This window comes from Lytechinus pictus, chromosome 3 (assembly GCF_037042905.1).
Source record: "Lytechinus pictus isolate F3 Inbred chromosome 3, Lp3.0, whole genome shotgun sequence".
Taxonomy (NCBI): domain Eukaryota; kingdom Metazoa; phylum Echinodermata; class Echinoidea; order Temnopleuroida; family Toxopneustidae; genus Lytechinus; species Lytechinus pictus.
The window spans coordinates 48,969,950-48,988,709 of NC_087247.1; the positions used below are offsets into that span (position 1 = coordinate 48,969,950).

An 18,760-nucleotide genomic window follows, 5' to 3' on the forward strand; every position below is an offset into this window, starting at 1 on the left:
TATCGCACGAGCACCGGAAGATAAATCGGGGAATAGTATGTCCGGCCGTTAATCGCTGCCTCCCTGCCCCCTAAAAATATATTTGGAAACAGACGCCCCCGGCAGACGCCATACGATCATCGGCAGGTGTATGGACGGCCTCTGCACGGTGGAATTTGTGTTTGCCATGTGTTAAGGATTATCGGACCGATGTTAACAAAATCGTTCACGCCATCGGCTAGCCCCGACATCCTGCCACCGGGAGACGAATGTTACTGAGGCATTAGTCTATCTGCATAAGAAGCACCATTCTTAGAATATCTATCTTCCGGAAAAAAGAACATTGTGCTATATGATTATCATTTATGAACATGTATATTTAACTCCAATTCATTTGTTCATTATGTTCATGACGACGAATTTCTCACACTGATATAGGATACATTGACTGCGACGCCCTTCAAATGGACCAAGCTTATTTTAGGTGGTGGCCAACGGGTCGAAGCCCAAGCGATGATGGAAGAAGTTGTCAACCTATTGCGATGGCGGGTGCACTACTGGAGCGAAAAACAACCGGAGACAATGGTCTTTACTGGAAAGTGTGTCTCACTGAAAGTCATTGCCTAAATGTCACGGATCTATGCTCAGATCTACCCCCACAAGATAGTTGCAGTATTTGCACCAGGTAACTATGGGATAATCTTTGACCATGTTTCACGTTTTTGAACTTGAAACGCGGGGTTCATTTAACTGTTACCGCATTGTTTATTGTATTATCATTTCAGTATCACTAAATGTTATGCCTCGATTACATTTAGTATACGATCTCTGGAGGATGAAAGTATTCTGCTAACAGCACGATCTCCTACTAGGGTGTTGTACGATCGTTCAAATGTAAGGATTTACGATCATCAAAGAGTCTATATTGTTTTAAAGCCCGGAGTTATACATTAAAGCGAAAATAGAATCGTAACCCTACATCATAAGGGCATCGCAAGATCAGCGCAGGGGTGTTGTACAATAAACGGTCATCTGCGAAAGGGCATGGGATATCGAAATGACACATCCTACGATCAGAGCAGGGACATCGTACTTTATCCGTAGTGCCTCTGTTTGACTTTACTTTTGGACCTCTGCAGTCTATCAGAAGAAATCTTTTGATGGCCGCTAATAATGTAATCGCAAAGATAGTAGCTGGTCCGTAGCACGACTCGCAGCAGAACGAGGCATTGGAGTGCTGCTAACACTGTATAGAAGGTCGCGCGCGGATTTTCTACCTTTGTATCCGCACGGGAAAGGCAAATGAGGGTTATTCCGAAAAAAAATTCCACTTCGTTTTATGGATAAGCATCGTTGCTTTGCCCAGATATTTTTGTTGCCATGAACTATAGCATTACACTGGTCAGTACCAGGGACCAGTCACGGCAGTAGGACAAAATATTATAGCTAGGTTAGCATGTCGAAAGTCTTCTGCTAATTTTCAGACCATTATTCTAAAGTATTTTGCTCATATTTTAGTTTGTCAATTGGAATGAAATTTAATTCATAATGATATTGAATATTATACTGAATAACAGTGGACAAACTGAATGTGGAGTAGATAAACCAGTGCCGACTCAATGCTAACTAAAATTTAAATGCTTATCTAATGATAATTTCCACACAGGGATACAACCTCGGTAACGGATGCCCCTACGCCTCGCTTACCGGGCGAAGGAACTCTGACCACGACGTCACCTGATCAACCCATGCCGAGCGGACTTACACCAGATCAGACGGAGTCTAGCAACACGGGGAACTCAAGTCATAATACGCAAAACGGACACATTCCAGGTAGCAGCTAATGTTCTGCTTAATGAATAAAATATATCAAACACATTTTGAAGAAACATTTGTTTTTCAAATATTGTTTTATTCGAAGTTCAGACCGATCACGCACAAATGGCTCATCTGATCACAACCATAGGGTCACTTTAATTTTGTGAGGGTTAGAAATATTATAATATTCATCACTTATTCATCATATTTACATGTATTGATGATTGTCGGTTATTGAAATATAATTAAGAACAGGAAAAATAATCCTTCTGGTCAGCCGCCACATAAATGCATTTTTTTTCATCAGGATTTGAGAAATTTGGCTCAAGACATTTTCTTCTGATCGCAAAATGTTTTATCAAAGATATGGCAGAGTATCTTCAAATCAATTTTAGAAAATTAATTATTTTAACTAATATTTTCTAAAATAGTCTTGATATACAATGCTAATTTGTTTATAAATGCGTATATGTATACTGAATTTAAATGATGAAAACAAATTAAGTTTCAATTTATATCTTCTCGATGTAACCCTATATTTCAAACTTTTAACAAAAACTTGTCTGAGTTTTAAATTTATAAACAAAGATTATTTTTAGTAATTTTACTTGACAATGACAAGGCAAATTATTAAGAGCACTTAATAACTTGCATTGAATTTTACCAACAAATTCTTATTTCATTTTTGCAATACTATTTTTATCATTATTATTATGTATATATTATTATTATCACTATATTTATAATTATCATCCTTATCATTATAATCACTATTATTTATTATTGTTGTTATTATCATTACTAGACATCGCAGTAGTAGTAGTTATCATTATCATCACTGTTAATTTTGAAATGGCCATTTTTATTTGTTTAATCATTTTTTTTATATTATTATTCCTGGGGATCTACCCGTGTCCCTTCCCATGTATACGAACATGGATAACAACTCTGCAACTATGATTTCTGATTGTGAATTAAAGGAAATCAAAACCTAAGAAGATACAATCTTATTGGAAATGGGAAGAGTAAAAAGAGAGGAACAATTTAAAACAATTTTTATCAAAATCGGTTATGAAATGGGCAACTTATGGACTTATGGATGCTTGAAAAGTCTTGTTGTACTTTCTATGGGAATCCTCGAATTGGCCACCATCCTTCATCTGTTTTACCATCCAAAAATTTTCAAAATTTTCCTATTATTTTTCAAATTGCATCTTGCCTCCTTCTGAGCATAACATATGTCATGGGAAAATATAATTAACACCTTATATGTCAAGGTCAGGAGGAGATAATGTGCAATAAACTAGAAAAAAGGAGAGTTGTCCACAAAATCAGCCATTTAAAGCATGTTTGCCAATTTGAGGATTCCAATAGAAAGTACAAGACGACTTTTTAAACGTCCATAAATTGCTTATTTCACAACCGATTTTGATAAAACTTGTTTTGAATTGTTACTCTCATTTTACTCATTCCAATAAGATTGCTTCTCTTCTTGGGTTTTGGTTTCATATAAAGGACATGTCCACCCCAACATTTGATTTGAAAGAAGAAAATCCAATAATCATAACACTGAAAATTTCATCAAAATCGGATGCAAAATAAGAAAGTTATAACATTTTTTGTTTTCACTTAATTTCACAAAACAGTTATTTGCACATCCTGGTTAGTATGCCAATGAGGGGACTGATGTCAAACTATACTCACTATTTCTTTTGTATTGTATTATATGAAATATTCTCATTTTCTCCTCATTGTCCTGTTAAACAAAGGTTTATTCCTTCCTGAACATATAGTATTACCATTGTTTAAATTCATTTAAATTGGTCCTTTATGTCAAACCTGTAAAAGTTAAAATATTGTATAATTCAAACCATAATATACAAAAGAAATACAGTGAGTGAAGGACATCGTCGACCCTCTGTCTCTCTCATTTGCATGTCACTGAGATGTGCAAATAACTGTTTTGTGAAAAATAAGCGAAAATTTAAAATGTCATAACTTTCTTATTTTAAATTCGATTTTAATGAATTTTTCAGCTTTGTGCTTTGATTTTCTCTATTGATTAAAAACAACATTTTTATGGAGTGTACTTGACCTTTAAAGACTCTATGTCATGTTACAAAAATAAGTGATGATTAATAGGTCTTCCTGTGATGGTGCTTATTCGTTTTTATATGTGGCATATTTCAATGTCATTTTATTGTCTTTTATTTTATGATCTAAACCACACCAATTAACCACATTACACAATTGAACAAATCTTACAATATGGTGCAGAATAGTATATATTTGAACATGTTGAAGGTATATGGTCAATAGCCCATCTTGTTATTAGACCTAAATGGTATTTGTAATCGTAATTTGGGAGGGCACGATGACTGGGTCGCAATCTAAATTACATTTCTGATGTAGATTAAGCATATCACTGCCTGAAATGAATCACGAAAACTATATCAGTTTACAGTTATTTTTATTTATTTATTTTTTTTAATTTCATATTATTTGTTTCCTTTTTCCTTTTCATTGGTGTAATATTGTATTAAGAAAACAAACATGTTTTTATCGTACTTATCAACAGACCAGCTAAGAATAGCTTTTATAATTGGCGTTGGGGTTGGTGTCGGTGTTGCAGTTTTATCTTTTATCTTGGTTTGCTGCTTAGTCATCTACATCCGCAGGAAGATGAACAGGAATAGAAATCAAGATCAACAAACAAGCAGGTATAAAATGACCTTTTGCACTTTAACTGTCAAATAGCTTCGATTTTTCAGCTTTTATGACCATAAACATTAATTCCAAGGAAGTGAGTAAAGTACAATGATTAGACATGATCATAGTTTGAAGAATTTCATGAACTTCTACAATAAAATAGTTGCTAAAGGAGATTGCCGTTGAATGTGTAAGTGTATGCGACAATTGTGAAAGTAAACAATAGTCAACTGATCTATAACATACCACTAATTTGAAAACCAACAAGTTGTGGTTTAGGATTCATCTCTGTTAAGAAATGTGCCAAAAAAAGCATCTATTAAAACCTCGCGCATTGAGTAGCATATCAAAACCTTGATATTATTTTTACTTAAATAAAACAAAGATACTTACAATTATAGTAAATAGTAGACAAGGTACCCAATACTTGTTCAAGTTGTGTTCGCATTATCAGTTACAAATATAATTTAGAAGTGACTCAAAATGCTTACTTTTTTTATATATTTTCAATTTTAATATTCAGGACCAGCTACCAAGTGGATAGTAACCATTATAGTACAATTGAGCGACCTCTCCACAATGGCAACGGAAGAGCTAGTAAGTTCAAACGCGATCGCGATATAGAATATTTTCTAGTAATATAAACACTAAGTGATTATCTCTTGAACGTTGTACTGTATATCGATGTTAAAGCAATCAGTGATATTTGAATTTGGGTCAGACAGACATGTTTATATCTTTTCCCATTGTATATGTACAGAAAAAAAAAGATTCCCACTGACATTAGCCCTATCTTAACTGGGCTATTTCTGACCAACATATACGGGGGGGGGGGGATGTCAATTTACCCCCCCCCCTATGTCGTAACTTTCTTATTTTACATCCGATTTTGATGAAATTTTCAGTGTTATGCTCGTTGGATTTTTCTCTTCTTATTCAAATCAACTTTTTGTTGGGGTGGACTTGTCCTTTAAAGAGGATTTCGTTTTCAAATTATTAATTGCCCGTACCCGATATTAACGACAATATTCATTGGCCCGAAGTCTTACCTTAGATTTACGGATTTGTATTTGAATCATTATAGTCATGATAGTGGTACATCCTTAAACCTTATCAAGCTCATGTAAAAAAATAACCTCCGTTGTTTTGTAATGTATATCTTGTAAGTTATATTGTTTTACTTATATCTCAAACAGTGTTTACAATATCGCCTCAATCGTCGGTTGACTCGGGAAGTCCCAGAACAAAGAGGAAAATGAAGAAGAAAAAGAGCAAGAAGCCATTGATTGCATCAAGTGATATGAAGCTTGAACCCCTAGCGACAGGTCCATATACAGAATATTACGCTGACCGATCATTGTCAAGCTATGCTGGCTTGCAATCAGTAGCAAGTGAATCCGCACTTGTAAAAGGTCCATTCAACATATTTGCAGAATACCAAGAACCCGATCTTGTAATGCCTAAATCTGTTAACATGTGCATGTTCGAGGACAAACGAATGAGCACATCTTCTTCATTTGGCTCGTTTAAACTACCAGGCGAATATATTGACCCAGTGGACCTTAATGGACCAAATAAATCTAAAGCTGAAAATAAAGACAAAGAACCTGAAATAAGCGGTGGCAGTGGCGTGATGTCGCCAGATCAAGGGGCACAGAAACACTTTAAGCAAAGGGGTGACGAAAACGCAACAACTTCACCAATGTGGCAGGGGAAGCTGAAAGGCAAACAGAAGAAGATTGAAACATCGGCTTCTTGCAAGGAAACAAGCAGCAGACAAAGTCCAAGTTCACCGGACATCCCCAAAGATGGAGCTTTATTTCAAGAATTGGTAGCAACGCTTAGTAAGAAGAAAAAGCCTGTATCAAAGTCCGAATCTACTCCACTTGACATCGAAGGTGAGAATCCTTATGCAGAGGTTAGTGAAGCCTTCTTTTCAAACGAATCGCCAAGAGTGTCTCGCCAGCGCAGCCACAGTCAACCGATGGTTTCTACACTTGCCGGGTATCGAACCTATGAAGAAATCAAACCAATGGGTCATCAGGCAAAAAACAAAGATGATCGAAATGACGTGAGTGTTTTCGCCCCTGCTAATCCATATTTTGAATTGGAAGATCCTAATGCATCAAGGACTCATTACTTTGAACTGGAAAATCTTAACGAAGAAACCTCCAACCAGCAATACTTCGTACTTGAGAAACCCAGTAGTTTGCCGTTAGATTCTAAAAAGAAAAAGAAGGGCGATGAGCAAAAAGCATTCTATGATCAATATGACAAAACGGCTACACTTTATCAAAATGATAAATGTGCAGTGAGTGGCTCTGGTTTTCGACATAACCACTTTGATTTATGCGTTGACAATGACTCCAATACGTGCCAGTTAAATGGTGTTAATGCAAAGGCACCAATGTATTTTCAGTTGGATACCCCACGAGAGAGATCAAGCCTTGGATCTATGGCACAGGAGTATATGGGCTCATCGGAAAATGAATTTGGTAAAGACCGGAGCACCAGGGCAGAAGGGACATTGACATTCTATCCTGGAGGGAGAAAGAGGGCTTCTACGTACAGTTTGGAAGAACAGGCATATGACAAACTCAACCGAAGCGCTAGGAGTAGTCGTTCAAGCAACCGAAGAAGTATGATTAATACCGGTAGCTCTACACCACCCGATGGTCCTTACTCATGTATCTCTGTAGATGAAGAATACAACCAAATTCCGAGACTTTCTAAAAATAAGAGCGTGAAGAAAAAATAACAATGTAGACATGAACTATACTAGTTATCGCGATTTAAAAATGATATATTTGCCCTGCCTTGCCTTCATCGTTTGAAGCAAAATACAGACTATAGCTATAGTCCCTAAATCGGTCTACGATTATACGGTCGCCGAGCAAGTGGGTTATTACTTACCAGGCTTTTAACTTTCGTGTTTTCTTTTAAAAGTTAAAAAAAGCACATAGAAAATGGAACGATTAGATTTTACATGGTGGAGCTCCAGAGGTGGGGGTAGTGAAAAAAGATAAGAAAAAAGAAGAAAAGGAGTAAAAATTTGAAATAAGAAAACAAGAAAGAAAATAAATACGGGTCGCGAAGCTCAACATAATCCCAGTTGCTGAATCGGGAAAAAATGACGTCACCTGACTCACCTTCAGGTGATCTTGCCCCCTATCAAAATAATTTGGAGCCGCCCCTAGCTGGATGGGAAATTATCATTTGTTATGAATATGCTAACTCATTAACACATTCGTAAAGTGTAAAAGTGTAACACTGTTGAATAGATGTTGACAAAATTATCATCAACATAAGGGGAAGCCACTCATCAACAATATTGTGAGTTTGACTTGTGCTTTCATGGACATAATCATGACAATCATGCTGGTTCTTCTTGCTGTATTATGTCTTCGAAATAGCGGTTCTTGCCATTCTTTGTTGTTGTTTTCTAAATAACTACCAATTATATGTACATGTTAGATTTGAAACAATATAACATATGATTTAAAAAAAATTCACAAAACTAATTTTTGCCTCCATCTTCATATGCCCTGTTTATTTATTCTAGGATCTGCATTTGTATTGCGTCTTTATTAATATTTCTTTCATTTTTTATTTGAAAAATGGAATGTATATTTACCATACCCATCTCCATTTTGTTAAGAAGGATCCTATGTAAACGTTGATGGATGATAACGTTTATATGGAATAGATGCGACAACAAAACATTAATTCATGGATGGTATTCCATTGTTGCATTAAAACAATGTTCAAGCAGACCATGATAGTTATATTAGACTTTGATTTTGTTTTAAACCAATACCACACATTTTAAAGGAAGTAATCAATGCACAATTGTATTTGTGATAATAACATGCTAGTATTTAATACACTTTCATCGGCTTCAATTTACAAATGGGCCGTTTCAAGAAAATGTCAATCAATTGCAAGTCAATATTAGATCCCAACATTAATCATGAATATCGACTGATTGCTTGTTTGCTTTTTACAACAGAAAATGTGGCAGAGTTGACTACGGTTAACATCAACAATAAACATTTTAAATGGAAATTTCCAATAAAAGTTCAAATATATGTAGAAAGTTAATAAGGTAGTGGAGTTAGATGATTTAAAGGAAAGCAGAGTTTCATGGAAAATATCCGATGTACAAAAATGTACAAGAATACGAATGTAATGTAAATAAACTTACAAAACAAACACTTTTGGGGGTAGATAAATACGAACGGAAGGACAAAGGTGATGGGGAATGTGACCATGTAACATCCGATGCAACTATAACATGAAGATTCTCCACAGGCACCTATCAACCAACTTTAGTTGAAAAAAGGGAGCAACTGTTGAAAATATTATTCATAGCAGAGTATTGCCATGGACCTATTGCGAAGTAACTTTAGTATTTGACCTCCAATGACCTCTGGCACAACAACATTTTGTTACCCCAAGTGCATCTATCACCAATGTTTGGTTGTCATTTGACCAACAGTTACCAAGTTATGTGTTATGAAACGAGTCTTTGAAGCACAATATACATGATATAACGTATGAAAAGAAAGTCCTGCAGGGACTCTATAGCAATGTGACTTCAAATGACATTGACCTCACCATGTGGCCCCCGACAGCACCGCAACAAAAATGGTACCCCCATGTTTGGCTACAATTTGACCAACCAGCAGTTGTTAAAGGTGAAGTCCACCCCAGAAAAAATGTTGATTTAAAAATCAAACAAGCATATCACTGAAAATTTCATCAAAATCGGCTGTCAAATAAAGTTATGACATTTTTAATTTTCGCTCATTTTTCACAAAACAGTGATATGCACAACTCAGTGACATGCAAATGAGACAGTCCACGGTGGCCCTCACTCACTATTGTTTGAACTATGCAATATTTCATTTTTTACGGATTTGACAATAAGGACCAACTTGATTGAACCATGTAGTATTAAATAATGCTAATTCCATATGTTCCGGGAGGAATTAATCGTTGTTTCACAGGACAACAGGGAGAACATGTGAATTTTTCATATGTCATATACTAAAATGCAAAATAAATAGTGAGTGAGTGATGGCCCAGTCTCCTCATTTGCATACCGACACGGATGTGAATATTACTGTTTTGTGAAATTAAGCGAAACTTTAAAGTGTCATAACTTTCTTATTTCACATCCGATTTTGATGAAATTTTCAATGTTATGTTTGTTGGATTTTCTCTTTGTATTCAAATCCCGGGGGGGGGGGGGCACTTACATTGACGAGTGGATACCATGCGCGACCAAAAAAACACGTAAAAATGATGCCCTTTTCAAGATACATGTAGGGCACGTTACTACGTACGTAACGTGAGAAGGGTGTCAAAAACACAAAAATAATGAAAAAAAGGGTATCTATTTCGCTAGGAAAGCTACGTGTTTAGGGTCAAATTTGCGGGGATGATAACACAAAATTAAAATGTTTTATAAAGGATGTCCTTTTTGCCCCAACACTACGCATGGTATCCGCTCGACAATGGAAGTGGCCCCCCGGGATTCAAATCAACTTTTTGTTGGGGGTGGACTTGCCCTTTAAGTTATTCGTCATAAGAGAGTTTGGAAAGTGACCTTTAACATCTGTGACGGACGGATGCCATTTGTGGATACCAGAGTTCCGCTTTGACCCCCTGTGGGCGAACCGAAAATGACATCTTCATACAGGTATCGTAAGAAGTGTATCATAAGTGTTACGTATCATGCGTATTGTAACAAGTACAAGACGAATATTGGTTTACATCAATTAAGATAATGTCATTATTATATTGTGGATGATATAAAGCTAGAGACAGGATTGCAATACTTTCATATCGTATTACAATATTACAGTTTAAAGGACACGTCCACCCCAACAAAAAACTGATTTAAATAGAAAGAGAAAATTGAAACAAGCATAACATTTACAATTTCAATGAAATCGGATGTAAAATAAGAAAGTTACAACATTTTCAAGTTTCACTTAATTTCACAAAAGAGTTATATGCACATCATGTTCGCTATGCAAATGAGGGGACCAATGACCCAATCACTATTTTTTTTTCACTTTATTTAATATATGATATATAAAATATTTTGATTTTCTGTCATTGTCATGTGTAACAAATGTTTCATTCCTCACTGAACACGTGGGATTCCATTATTTTAACATTTTGTGGTTGTGGTTTGTGGGATTCCATTATTTTAACATTTTGTGGTTGAAGGAAGGTGATCCCAATGGTCAAATTCGAAAAAATTGAAATAATTCAAACAATAAAAAACAAAAGAAATAGTGAGTGAGTGACATCATCGACTCTCTCATTTGCATATCACTGAGTTTAGCACAGAACTGTTTTGTGAAAAATAAGCGAAACTTTTAATTGTCATAACTTTGTTTTTTTACATCCGATTTTGATGAAGTAGTCAGCGTTATTCATGTTTGATTTTTCTCTATTTATTTGAATCAGCTTTTTTCTGGGGTGGACTTGACCTTTAATGATCATTCAGCCATTGGGAGTGGAAATACCATTAGTTGAATCAGTCCATGGTTGAATAGAGAACGCATTAGTGTGCAATGGATGATTATTTCAAAGCGCTCTTATTAATATTTAATTTATCTAAATTGACAGTGGATATTGATGGAGATTTATAACTTATTAATTAAGTAATCATATTGGAGAATTCTTTCTTTCTACACTTGATTCTCTTTTTATTTCATTTATTCAGGAAATAGCAAGAAATTTGATATTATTCGCAGAATTTTGATTTTTTTTACTTGAAGTGCACTTTATGGCTACTCAGTACTCGGTAGTATTACATGAAAACGTATATTAATCTGCGTTGAAAATCTTTTATCAAACATGATAAAACTTGTTATAATTCATAATTATATAGCATCGACTGCCACACATACCTTCTAATTGTATTTAAATCTGCTTTTTTTTAATAAATACGTGCAAAATAAGAAAAAAAAATTGTTTTTTTATTTCAAATGTCAAGTGTGAACATAATATGAAGAAATTAAGAAAGACAATAACGAATATAATGTAAAAGAGAAAGAGAGAGTGTGGGGAAAATAATTTAGAAGAGCAGGCTCTTTGAGGGGAATATAAAAAAAATCCAATAATCATAATAAGAATACAAAAAAATCCATAAACATCTTTACTTTTTCCTTCCTTCTTCTTCATCATCACATTCTTCTTCTTCTTCAAAATCTGACACGCTTTGTTAGATTTTTATGTAGGGCTCTCGCGCTTTTCCACGAATTGAGACGCTTTGATCAAGGATTGACACCCTTTGTTGGGCTTTGTTACGCTTGTCAAGCTTCCTCACGCTTTTACACGCGCTCCTACGATACCCACGCTCTGTCTCCATCCCTATAAATAGCGATGCGACTTGTACCACTCATTGCACTGTTTCCAAACGAAGAAGTATCCTGAACCTTAACAGGTGGAGCGCCTTTGACCGTCTCACCTGCATCACGCGATTTAATATAGCAGCAGTGCTGATTTGAAAACTACTATAAAATAATTATTCACCAAAAACATCATTCATATAATGATACAATACTACACTGTACGTTCATTTACAATAAATGACATTGGACCTTGATCATGCGACCTAAGACTTGTCAGTGATACTTGATTACCCCTATATCCACATTTTATAAACTATATCTATAAACATTGAAAGCTATGACAGCAATCTAATAATTATCTCCAAAACGTTTTATGAACTAGACCAATACAGAGTTATGATGGTAATTCAACAAATACCCCCAACATGGCCACAGTTCATTGACCTGAAATGACCTTTGACCTTGGCCATGTGAACTGAAACTGGCACAGGATGTTCAGTGATACTTGATTACTCTTATGTCCAAGTTTCATGAATCAGGTCCATGGTAAATCAACACATACCCCCAAAAATGGACAAAGTTCATTGACCTTTGTCATGTGACCTGAAATTCGCACAGGATGTTCAGTGATACTTGATTACTCTTTTAAATGACCTTGATCATGTGACCTGAAACTCGCACAGGATGTTCAGTGATACTTGATTACTCTTATTTCCAAGTTTCATGAATCAGATCCATAAACATTCAAAGTTATGATGGTAATTCAATAGATACCCTCAATTTGGCCAAAGTTTATTGACCCTAAATGACATTTGACCTTGGTCATGTGACTCGAAAGTCAGGCAGGATGTTCAGTAATACTTGATTAACCTTATGTCCAAGTTTCATGAACTAGGTCCATATATTTGCTAAGTTATGATGACATTTCAAAAACTTAACCTTAGGTTAAGATTTTGATGTTGATTCCCCCAACATGGTCCAAGTTCATTGACCCTAGATGACCTTTGACCTTGGTCATGTGACCTGAAACGCATGCAGGATGTTCAGTAATACTCGATTGACTTTATGACCAAGTTTCATGAACTAGGACCATATACTTTCTAAGTTATGCTGTCATTTCAAATCCTGATTAAAGCGTGTGGAACCGTATTATCAAGTCGGGAAATAATTTGTCTGGATCTGGATGTAATACAGTGGACATGGTGGAGGACGGTTAGGTATAATGCACCGGGTTAGGAGAGGGCGCAAATGAGTTTAGTCAAAACGTAGGTGGCTTTCTTCTATCTTGGCTTTAAACACCTCTGGTGATGTACTGCTGACAACTTCGTTAGGGAGTTGATTCCAGGCCAACGTTGTATTCACAAAAAAGGAATTTCTTAACTGCTCTGTGTTACAATGTCTTATTGAGAAACACTTGGAGTTATTTGTTAATTGTTTCTTTACATTAGTAGCATCAAGTTTACAAATTTCTTAGCATTGATAATACGTGTAGGTCTTGTTTTAATTAGAAATTTATCAACAGGAAGGGCAGGAACCAACCCCTCGACCAAAGCGGCAACCAATTCGTATTAGAGCGTATCAGACCTTATCTGAGCGTAACATTACTTAGGAGATCCTGATAATTTTGGAAAAGTTAGACAAAAATGACGGCGCTTTGCTCGCCGATTTAAAATTGTGTATTACTAAAGAGACGTGTTTTCAATTTCGACTTGAATATAGTAAGTGAAGGAGAACTTCTATTGTCACTTGGCAGACTATTCCATAGTTTAGGGGGTATCAAGTGCAAACGCGCGATGGCCGAGTGTGACTTGTTTTGTGAAAGGGGGTCTGGAACAATAATTCATCTGTGAAACTTCGCACTAGGCTTCGACTATGTTACTGGGTGTTAAATTTGAGTAATTATGTTATGTAGTATGGGGCTTGACTGATTAATGATTTATATGCAATTAACCGAATTTTGAATGAAATTCTTTGAGCACTGGCAACCAGTGAAGTTCTCTCAGAAGAAGTGTAGTGGAACTTTGGCAAATGGTAGACAAGTCATACACACTAATTTTGGACTCATGAATGTGCAATAGGTGGGCTGATGATTTCATGTCCCCATTTTCTCTCTTCTTTTGTGCACCAATGTTTATTTTAGGCATCAAATCAGAAAACAATTATTTTTTGTCATTCTTGGAGGATTCTATTTAATATAATAAAATGAAATATAAAAACAACTGCTTGAATGAAGGGCACCATCGTTCAAGTTGCATTAACCCGGTTGTGTGCCGCAGTTGTAAACAACCCGGGCACACCCAGCGTGACTGCAGCTATACGACCACGCCCACCTCGCAGCAACAGGCTGATAACACCAGCACAGCAGATATCACCCCCGATGCCCAGGCGACAATTGACCAGTTCATCGCCTCCAAGCGAAATGCAGCTACACCCGTCACCGAACAGACGCCTCACCTTGACGACCCCATACCTATGGAACCGAAGATTACGCGATCTAAAGCCCCTTTCACAATTGACGTACGACCTGTTTACGACCACCTGCAACAATTTTTTGTTGTTGTTGCACGATCGATCCCTTGGTGTCTTGCGAGCACTCGCAGTCGTTGTAGACGATCGCACAAACTCGAGGTGGTCGGAGGTGATCGTGACTGGTCGCATCTGAACTTTGAACATGTTCAAAATCCAAACGCGATCAAATACGATTGATTCACTCGCAACAGGTCGCACCATCGGTCGGGCGACCATCGTGTTAGTGTTGTTCAACGTTGTGCGACTTGGTGCGAGAGGTGACACAACTAAGTATAGTCGCATTTAGTCGACTGGAGGTCGTACAACACTTGCACATGTGCTGGAGACCTACAGAGACCAGTATTGCGACTGGGTGCGATAATATAAGACTGTTGCAAGATCGATCGAAATTACGGCTTACAACATTCCACTACCGTTGCATTCGCTTGTATGCGACCGTTCAGCCCCTTTCACACTTGATGTCCGACCAGTTTACGACCGCCTGCAACAGTTTTTCTTGTTGTTGCACGATCGATCTCTTGGTGTCTTGCGAGCACTCGCAGTCGTTGTAGACGGTCGCACGAACTCGAGGTGGTCGTGACTGGTCACATCTGAACTTTGAACATGTTCAAAATCCGAACGCGATCAAATACGATCGATTCACTCTCATCAGGCCGTACCCGGGGTCGTACCATCGCTCGGGCGATCATCGTGCGAGTGTTGTTCAACGTTGTACGACTTGGAGGTCGTACAACACTTGCACATGTGCAAGCGACCTACATGTACAGAGACCTGTCTTGCGACTGGTTGCGATAATAATATGGGCCATAAGACTGTTGCAAGACCGATCGCAACGGCTTACAACATTGCACTACCGTTTCATTCGCATGTATGCGACCGTTCCACTAGCAATCCCTCGTGCAACACTCGCATGTGATCGCACGAGCACAATAAGAGCATATGCGACTTACTCGTGCAACGGGGTTTACTGGTTGTTTTTGTTGTACGACAGCTGTTGCAACTGTGAAGGCCTCTGTGCGATCTTATGAGATGACTAGCGATTGATGCCTGTTGCAGCCTGTCGCACGACCAAAAGGTCGCAAATGGTCGTACGTCAATTGTGAAAGGGGCTTAAAAGCAGCCGCCAATCGCAACAAAAGAAAGCGTCGTCGTCCAGGCAACCAGGCATATCGGAATACCTCCGTAGTAAAAAAGGAGGTTCGCGAGAGTCGGCTGTCACAGAGGAAGAAACAAACACAGACGCAACAGCTTCAGGAGATGAATAAGAATCCGATTCGTATCTATCCCCTGAAACACCTAGCCCTAAAAGAACAAGGAAAAAAAAACAGTCAAACGAAGGAGAAAACAGAAAAAATGAAAGAAAAAAAAAAAGGATCGAACGGTAATTATTCTTGAAAGGTGCAGAGATGGTCCAACTTGTTCTAACTTGAAAACGCAGAATCTACACCTCATTTATCTTAATGTCAGAGGCATTCGGAATAAAGTAAAACGAGGCGTTATATTCTCATGGTTATCTTTTAAAAAAGCGAATGTAATTTTATTACAAGAAACCTTCTTAACAAGTGAACTGGAATATGCGTTTAGATCAGAATGCGGTGAACTGTGCTTTTTCAACCATGGAACAAATCATTCTAAAGGCGTTGTGACTATAGTAAAGAAACGGGATAACATTGAATTACTCGAAACTTTTTTTTTAATTTCGACGGAAGGGCAATTGCTGTAAGATTAAGAGTTAAGAAAAAAATATACTTTCTACCAAATGTATATGCCCCAACTATAAAATCTGAAAAAGAAATATTTTTCAAGATAATGTATAACTGGATAAAAGATATTAAACAAAAGGGTGATTTACTCGTATTTGTAATACCTTGGTCACATTTGCTCTACGGCGGCCGTACGGCGAGTCGAAAACAGCCGTTTTATTAATTTTAATTCAAACCACCTATATGTAGTAGGTACAAAAAATGTTGAAACGGCTGTTTTCGACTCGCCGTACGGCCGCCGTAGAGCAAATGTGACCATGGTATTAGCGATTGGAACTGTGTTCAAGATCCAAAGCTTGATACCCAAGCTTGTTCACAGGCTTATAAACAAATTAAAGGGTTACAAAATATTTAGAATAAATTTAGTCTAAGTGATGTATGGCGAAAATGGTATCCACTCAGAAAACAATTCACCTGGCGTCAATTATCGTTATATCATCTCGACTTGATTACTGGTTGATTTCTTCATCATTGTATTGTAATGTTCAAAGTACTGACATCAGACCTGCAATCAAGTGTGATAACTGTGCCATATCACTAAAATTAAGGATAGAAAGTGTTACGAGAGGAAAGGGGACATGGAAATTTAATAATTCATTATTATATGATTCTGACTATAAGAACAAAATTAAGAATCTTATAAACTCTACATCACTTCAATGCTATATGACTGCAAGAACCAAATGGGATATGTGTAAAATAAGGATTCGAGAATTTACCATGAAATTCGCCAAACAAAAGCAAAAGCAAATTGAAAAGATGGAATAGTATAAAGAACGTACGAAAAGTACATGTTATTGTGCAGGAATGTTGACAGTGGTAATTACGAAAGAAACGATATAGCAAGAATGAACGAACTGAATACAGATATTGAAAAATGGTATGCACATTATGATAGATGTAGAGGCGCATTTGTTAGCTCTCGCAAAAGGTGGATGGAATCTGGCGAAAAATCTAACAAGTATTTTCTCAATTTAGAAAAGAAATTGACTGTATAAATAAAAATGGAAAAATCGTTGCTGGTAATGAAAACGTCCTTAAAGAATAACAAAATATTGCAAAGACTTATACTAAAAAAGGTCTTCAAGTGTACATTCCGAAATAAAAAAAAGTACCTAAAAATACAAATTTAACTACTCTTTCTGAGGATGATGCACTGGCTTGTGAAGGCTCAATAACAGAAAAAGAATGTTTTGAAGCGTTAAAAACAATGAGAAATAACAAATCTCCCGGCAGTGATGGACTGACTGCTGAATTATATCGGTGCTTCTGGGATGATTTGAAGTATATGTTGACCGATAGTTTAAACGAAGACTTTGAAAGTCAAGAGTTGTCTGAAAGCCAGAAACAGGCTGTTATTACATAGTTGCATAAAAAAGGTGACAAGAGAGTAATAGACAACTGGAGACCAATATCATTGTTGAACATTGACTACAAGACCCTTGCAAAAACACTTTTATTTGTAAAAGATTGTATACTGTGTTAGGAAACATAGTCTCCGTAGATCAGACTGGCTATTTAAAACAACGTTCCTCTGTACAAAATATCCGCCTTGTTTTAGATACTATTGAATACTGTCACTACACGAACTCCCCAGGGATTTTAATTTTTCTAGACTTCAAAAAGCATTCGATAACATTAGTCACGTATTCCTTTTTCTGTTACTAGATAGACTGAGGTTTAAAGAAACTTTTAAAGTTTGGGTTAAAACTCTTTATAACAATGCGATAGGGAAGGTAATTAATAATGGTTGGGTCTCCCAAGAATTCAAAATAGAGCAAGGTGTGAGGCAAGGTTGCCCTTTATCAGGTCTTCTCTTTATACTGGTCGCCGAAGTCATGGCAGTGAGAATAAAGCAAAATGCTTTATGGAATTCGAATTCCCTCTGAAAATCCAGTCATGCCAGTTGGTATTGTTCAATAGAATGTCGTTATGTCACAATTGGCAGATGACGCTGTTATTTTTGTAAACTCTATAGAGTCTGGAAATTTGGCTTTGAAAGAAGTTGAAACGTTTGGTCTTTTAGCAGGTCCAAAACTGAACTTAATGAAAACAAATGCTATGTCTACCTCTTTCCTAGCGTCTTGTCGAGGCCCTGTCGGCTGCTTTCCGAGCGAACATGGCGAAGCAAGTGAGAGAGCGAAGCAGAGCGCCACGAGACAGGGCCTCTTGACATCTGGGCCGAATTTCACCGACTTTCTTTTGTTAATTTATTGTTTTTACCAATATACCGACAAAAACTGGTCGGTAAAAATCATCCAATGAGAGCGCGGGCTGCTATGACGTCATATTGAATATTCATGAGCTCATCTTGAATGGCGACCCGTGGATTCTTGGCGAAGAGTGACGACGAAATATCAAAGAGCATTGATTGAATATGCCTCTAAAATGCTATATATTGACCGATTTAAGGATTTGCAAGTCGATAAAATTAAATCTGCACTGAAAGGACGAGATGATTTTGTAAATCTACCCACAGGATATGGAAAAAATGTTATCTTTCATGCGATTCCACTATGTGTCGATTATCGTTATCCGCGGTGCAGTGAGGGAATGCTGTAGTAGAGTTGTTTCCCCTTGACTCGAGTC

The 18,760-nt window shown here is 36.9% G+C and overlaps 1 protein-coding gene across 1 annotated transcript; it reads left to right on the forward strand.

Moving 5' to 3' along the window:
* Positions 1–423: 423 nt before the first annotated feature.
* On the forward strand, positions 424–9,217 carry LOC129257095 (uncharacterized). Its single transcript, XM_064097251.1, has 5 exons — positions 424–664; positions 1,646–1,812; positions 4,376–4,517; positions 5,030–5,103; positions 5,703–9,217. The coding sequence occupies exons 1-5, from the start codon at positions 444–446 to the stop codon at positions 7,262–7,264; spliced, it is 2,166 nt and encodes a 721-aa protein (XP_063953321.1). The 5' UTR covers positions 424–443; the 3' UTR covers positions 7,265–9,217.
* The last annotated feature ends 9,543 nt before the right edge of the window (positions 9,218–18,760 follow it).

Excerpts from the sequence above, each read along its gene's own strand:
- LOC129257095 (XM_064097251.1), top strand. The coding sequence starts at position 444 with ATGGACCAAGCTTATTTTAGGTGGTGGCCAACGGGTCGAAGCCCAAGC. Across the intron at positions 665-1,645 it reads AGTTGCAGTATTTGCACCAG|GGATACAACCTCGGTAACGG; the intron begins GTAACTATGGGA and ends ATTTCCACACAG. Across the intron at positions 1,813-4,375 it reads GCAAAACGGACACATTCCAG|ACCAGCTAAGAATAGCTTTT; the intron begins GTAGCAGCTAAT and ends ACTTATCAACAG.